The sequence below is a fragment of the Pezoporus flaviventris genome, unplaced genomic scaffold (genome assembly GCF_033815535.1).
Source record: "Pezoporus flaviventris isolate CSIRO_AGI_PZ_B2104156 unplaced genomic scaffold, CSIRO_AGI_Pfla_v1 ptg000116l, whole genome shotgun sequence".
Taxonomy (NCBI): Eukaryota; Metazoa; Chordata; class Aves; order Psittaciformes; family Psittacidae; genus Pezoporus; species Pezoporus flaviventris.
The window spans coordinates 2,688,388-2,693,561 of NW_026892664.1; the positions used below are offsets into that span (position 1 = coordinate 2,688,388).

General features: G+C 50.0%; 1 protein-coding gene across 1 annotated transcript; it reads right to left on the reverse strand.

Annotated features, from left to right (window-relative positions):
• Window positions 1-341: 341 nt before the first annotated feature.
• On the reverse strand, window positions 342-1,268 carry LOC133282290 (olfactory receptor-like protein COR3). The gene has a single exon (XM_061478327.1). The coding sequence runs from the start codon at window positions 1,266-1,268 to the stop codon at window positions 342-344; it is 927 nt and encodes a 308-aa protein (XP_061334311.1).
• Window positions 1,269-5,174: the final 3,906 nt, after the last annotated feature.

The following is a 5,174-nucleotide window of genomic DNA, read 5'->3' on the forward strand; positions in this document are numbered from 1 at the left end:
GTTCCCTGGGAGCAGAGCCTAGCCCCCTCCTGGCTCCATCCTCCTTTCAGGCAGGTGTAGGCAGCGATTAGGTCCCCCCTTTTCCTGAGATGAAGAGGAGAGCATGCTTGTAGTTGTCTACCTGTGTCTTTGTTAGGTGAAATACAGTACAAATTAACTAATTAGGTGAAATTCACTACTAAATATAAATTTAGAGAGTGAAATTATTTGTATTCTCAATCATATCAACCAGTGCATTCTGCGTGCAGAAGACCCCCAACATGTTGTCCATACTTAAGCAATACCTGAGCATCTACCCCACATCTCCATTCTGTCTGGCCTTAAGCTTGCACCATTCAAGATCATCTTATTTTTGTGAGCCTCCTCAAAGCCTCCTTCACCTCCTTATTCCTCAGGCTGTAGATCAAGGGGTTCAGCATGGGAGTCACCACGGTGTAGAGCAGCACAGCCCATTTATCTGCTGCCCTTGAGCTGTCTGAGCTGGGGAATAAATACATAAAAAAGCATGACCCATAGAAGATGCTGACAGTGGTGAGGTGGGAGGTGCAGGTGGAGAAGGCTTTGCGCTTGCCCTCGGCTGAATTGATGCTCAGGATGGTGGCGATGATGGCCACGTAGGAGAGCAGGATAACCAGGCTGCTGGACACACCAAAGAGAGATGCTGCAGTGGTCAGGATAATGTGGCTGAGGGTGGTGTCAGAGGTGGAGAGCGAGATGAGAGGGGAAATGTCACAGAAGAAGAGGTCGATGGCACTGGAGCTGCGGAAGGACAGGATGGACATGCTGATGGTCTGTCCCACACCATTGGTCAGCCCCATGAGGTATGAGGCAGTCAGCAGCTGGAAACAGCACTTTGGGGACATGACAAGGGGGTACAGCAGGGGATGGCAAATGGCCACGTAACGGTCATAGGCCATCGAAACCAGCAGGAAGCATTCAGTTATCCCAAGAAGCTGAAAGAGGAAGACCTGAGCCACACACCCAGCATAAGCAATGCTCTTCTTCTCTGACATCAAGTCAACCAACAACTTGGGGGTGATGATAGTAGAGAAACAGAGGTCTACAGAGGCCAGGTTGCCCAGGAAATAATACATGGGGGAGTGGAGGAGGTGGCTGGCCCTGATTAAGATGATGATGCCCAGGTTGCCCACAATGGTGACAAGGTAGGTGAGCAGGAAGAGCAGGAACAACTTGCCCTGAGTCACTGGGTCCTCTGTGAAGCCCGCCAGGCTGAACTCGGTCACTTGGGTGCAATTGCTTTGTGCCATGGGCTGGATGGTGCTTTGTGGGTGAGCTCCTGGCTGGAGGTTTCTTCTCCAAGAGGCGGGGATGTCCCAGGTGGAAAAGGCTCTGTGTGGTGGGAGCTGCTCAGAGACAGTCCTGCAGGATGGAAAGGGAGAGTTCAGGCACAGCTCAATGAGGAACAGGTTGGTGAAAGTCATGTGCCAGCACAGGTAGAACAAAGGGGTGCTCAAGCAGTTGAACACCATGGCACAACGTGGTGTTTGCTCCTCTGGCTCACCTTGAGATGTTGAGCAATGACCACTTTGGAAATCAGTGGGGAGGTTCCACTCACCCGAGTAGATTTACCTTAGTGCTGCACTTCATCGCCTTCGTTAGTGCTGAGCCTGGGGCTTGGAGACCATCTGGCTCAACCTGGAACATAGAGAAGTGTGGTGCTTTCACAGTGCAGAGTTGATCCTTCATCCTGTCATGGGCATTCGCCAACCACCTGCTTCTTCCCTCTCTGCTTTGGTTTCTTCCTAACTTGAATGAATTCCTGACTTATGGAGAGTGCAGGTTGGACAGGGCAACCTGCTCTAGTGGAAGGTGTCCCTGGCCATCACAGGCGGTTGGAATTGAGTGAGATTTAAGATCTCTTCCAACACAAACCATACTATGATCCTATGCAACCTTACACAGTAGTTAATATCCGTTTCCCCTCCCTCCTGACACACTCTGTCAGATCTAAAACCTTTTCATGGTTCTTTAACCTGTTCCTTGAGTCTCCAATAGAAGTGGGCAATCCCCAGAGCTCAGCAATCTCTTCTCAAACACGTTTTTGGGGAAAAAAGTCATCTTTTGGAGCTGCCTCATCTCAGCAATGGGGAGCACCCTGAATGTCCTGTACAGGAAAGCTTCTGGTGCTCATCCAGGAGTCCTTTGTGCTCAGAGGAGTGGAAGTCTCCTGAGGGTGCTCTCCACCAGGGTGATCTCCAAACCTGCCTTCTCAGCAGCAGCATGTGGATCACACAGCACAAGCAGCTCCCTGGGAAGCCCAGAGCATCATCAAGAAGCCCACGACCCTGCAGTAGGGCAGGACATGAAGACAGGAGCTGCTGCTTGTTGGCAAGAGAGAACCACAGGAGAATGATGGGCTGAAAGATGCTGCCCCTCACTTACATCTCAGCTCTGTCTCTGCTGCAATCCTGATGCTCTCGGAGATAGATGTGAAGATGAATGTGCCTGGAGCTGTGCAGGGAGCCTGGAAATGAACCAGCATCAGCAAACCCCCTTCCTGTTTCAAGTGATGTGGGGATGTGGGACTGTGAATCTCTTTGGGCCCCAGGAGGTGACAAAGCCCAAAGCAGGTCATTATCTCTTCTCTGTGTTGATTAGTTTGGAGAAGAAATGTACCCAGAGGAGATGACCTCAGCTTGAGCAAGCAACAGGGCTTTGGGCTCCCTTAGAGCAAACCACACAACAAGCCCCCCTTTCACATCCACTTTTGGAGCATTTCTGAGCAGTTACAGCTTCACAAGGGCCATGGTTGACATTATCATGGCAGGGAGATGAGAGGAACCTTGCCAGTGGGAGCTGGTACCAGGGTCCCTCACCAATGCCAGGCACCATGTGCAGTGAACCAGCTTTCCACCCATCTTCAATTCCTTGTACTCAAACCATAGTTCACAAGTTTGGCTGCAAAGATCATGGTGACCTTGCTTACGGTGAGATAAATGCTGCCCACTACTTCTTGTCCAAGCAAACATCAATGCCCACATCACCCAAGGCATTCAGGTTGGTCGGGAATAACTTGGCCTTGGTACCTCCGTGCTGGCTACTCATGGTCACCCTCCTGTCCTTCCTCTGCCTGGAAGGCAGCTTCCTGGGGAATTTGGTTCTTAATCTCACTGGGGACACAGGCAGCCCCAGTCCTTGTGGTCTTTGATGATGACATTCACATTGTTCCAGCCATCGTGCTGGAAGTATAAGAGACAAAGGAGAGAGCCTGAGGGAGCGGTGCCCAAAAGTGGAAGGAAGGAGATGGGGAGGAACAGTGAGGAGTGTGGTAAGGGATTTAAATGGGCAGCAACAGGGGAAAAGGACCCTTCTGAAGGGATTCTTTAGGGTTGCCCCTGTTGCTGTTGGCTCTGATGGATGCTCCCAAGCCCATCACAGAATCCCAGGCTGGTTTGTGTTGGAAAGGAACTTAAAGCTCCTCCAGCTCCAACCCCTGCCATGAGCATGGACACCTTCCACTAGAGCAGCTTGCTCCAAGCCCCTGTGTCCACCCTGGCCTTGAACACTGCCAGGGATGGGGCAGCCACAGCTTCTCTGGGCACCCTGTGCCAGGGCCTCAGCACCCTCCCAGGGAAGAGCTTCTGCCTAAGAGCTCATCCAATCTCTCCTCTGACAGGTTAAAACCTTCATGGTGGGGAATCTCCTTCTACAGCCAAACATGAAAGAAAAGTACACGTCACACCACCGGAGATCAGTCTGATCCCCAATCAATGCACACTGCCACAATCTGGGCATCATTTGGGGTTCCAATTTCTTCCAGAGCCATGTCAAGTGTACGTCTGAAAAGACCAAGACACAGGGGGAAAAAAAACACTAAAGGCAATAAAAGAGTGCAGATAAATCAGATTGTTTGTGGTCTTGTTGCACAAACCAGTTGTAGGAAGAAAGCAAAACTTAGAAATGGCTCCAAACAGAGACTGGAAGCCTGAGGAAGAGGCTGGGGAAACCAAAGTCCTTGGTGTCAGTGAAGCTCTGGCATCCTCTCTCACAAAACCAGCAGATAAACATCGTGCCAAAGCTACTTCAAAACCGAAGTGTTGTCAATCTAATGAAGAATAAAAGTCTAATGTCATACTTGGTAAAGGAGAAGGCACTAAGGAAAAGATAATAACACTTGAATGTAAGGTGTCATGAGGTGTTCAAGAGAAGGGCCACAAGGATGATCAGGGTACTGGAGCACCTCCCGTATGAAGATAGGCTGAGAAAGTTGGGGCTGTTCAGCCTGGAGAAGACAAGGCTGTGTGGAGACCTCAGAGCAGCCTTCAGTATCTGAAGGGGGCCTCTAGGGATGCTGGGGAGGGACTCTTCATTAGGGACTGTAGTGACAGGACAAGGGGTAATGGGTTCAAACTTAAACAGGGGAAGTTTAGATTGGATCTAAGGAGGGAATTCTTTCCTGTTAGGGTGGTGAGGCACTGGAATGGGTTGCCCAGGGAAGTTGTGAATGCTCCATCCCTGGCAGTGTTCAAGACCAGGTTGGACAAAGCCTTGGGTGGCATGGCTTAGTGTGAGGTGCCCCTGCCCATGGCAGGGTGGTTGGAACTGGATGATCTTAAGGTCCTTTCCAACCCTGACTATTCTATGATTCTATGATTCTATGATTCTATGAAGTGTAGACAATATAATTCATAATACAGATTGATGAACTGTGCTGAGATTACCCAGTGTTAAGGACAAGCTGGGCATATCAAGAGGTCCTCCTGTTCCATTTAAGTGGTGTTTTACACTTTTAAAGTGTCATTTACTCAAATGGTGAGATAAATGGAATTCCAGCTGGAGAAAAGAACCCACATCTCATGCCCATGCCCAGCTCACACTAAAGCACACCAGGAAACATTGGCCTGGGTTCAGTAGTAGCAGTCATTTTTCTCCGCCTTAGTACCTGGTGCAGGGTTGTGGTTTTGACTTTCAGCCTGGGAACAGCGCTGATAACACCGGTATTCCTAGTTACTGCTCAAATGTTTAGATTGACCAAGGACCTTGTGAGTCTCATGCTCTGCCAGGGAGGAGGGAAAGCCAGGCGGAAGCAGAGACAGGACACATGACCCAAACTGTCTAAAGAAGTATTCCATACCACAGCACATCATGTCCAGGATGTAATGGAGAGTTACCCAGAAGGGCTAGGGCACTGTGGGGTTGGACTAGGTACCAGT

What these genes read in the sequence shown, in the direction of transcription:
- LOC133282290 (XM_061478327.1), bottom strand. Translation starts at nt 1,268, where the DNA reads ATGGCACAAAGCAATTGCACCCAAGTGACCGAGTTCAGCCTGGCGGGC.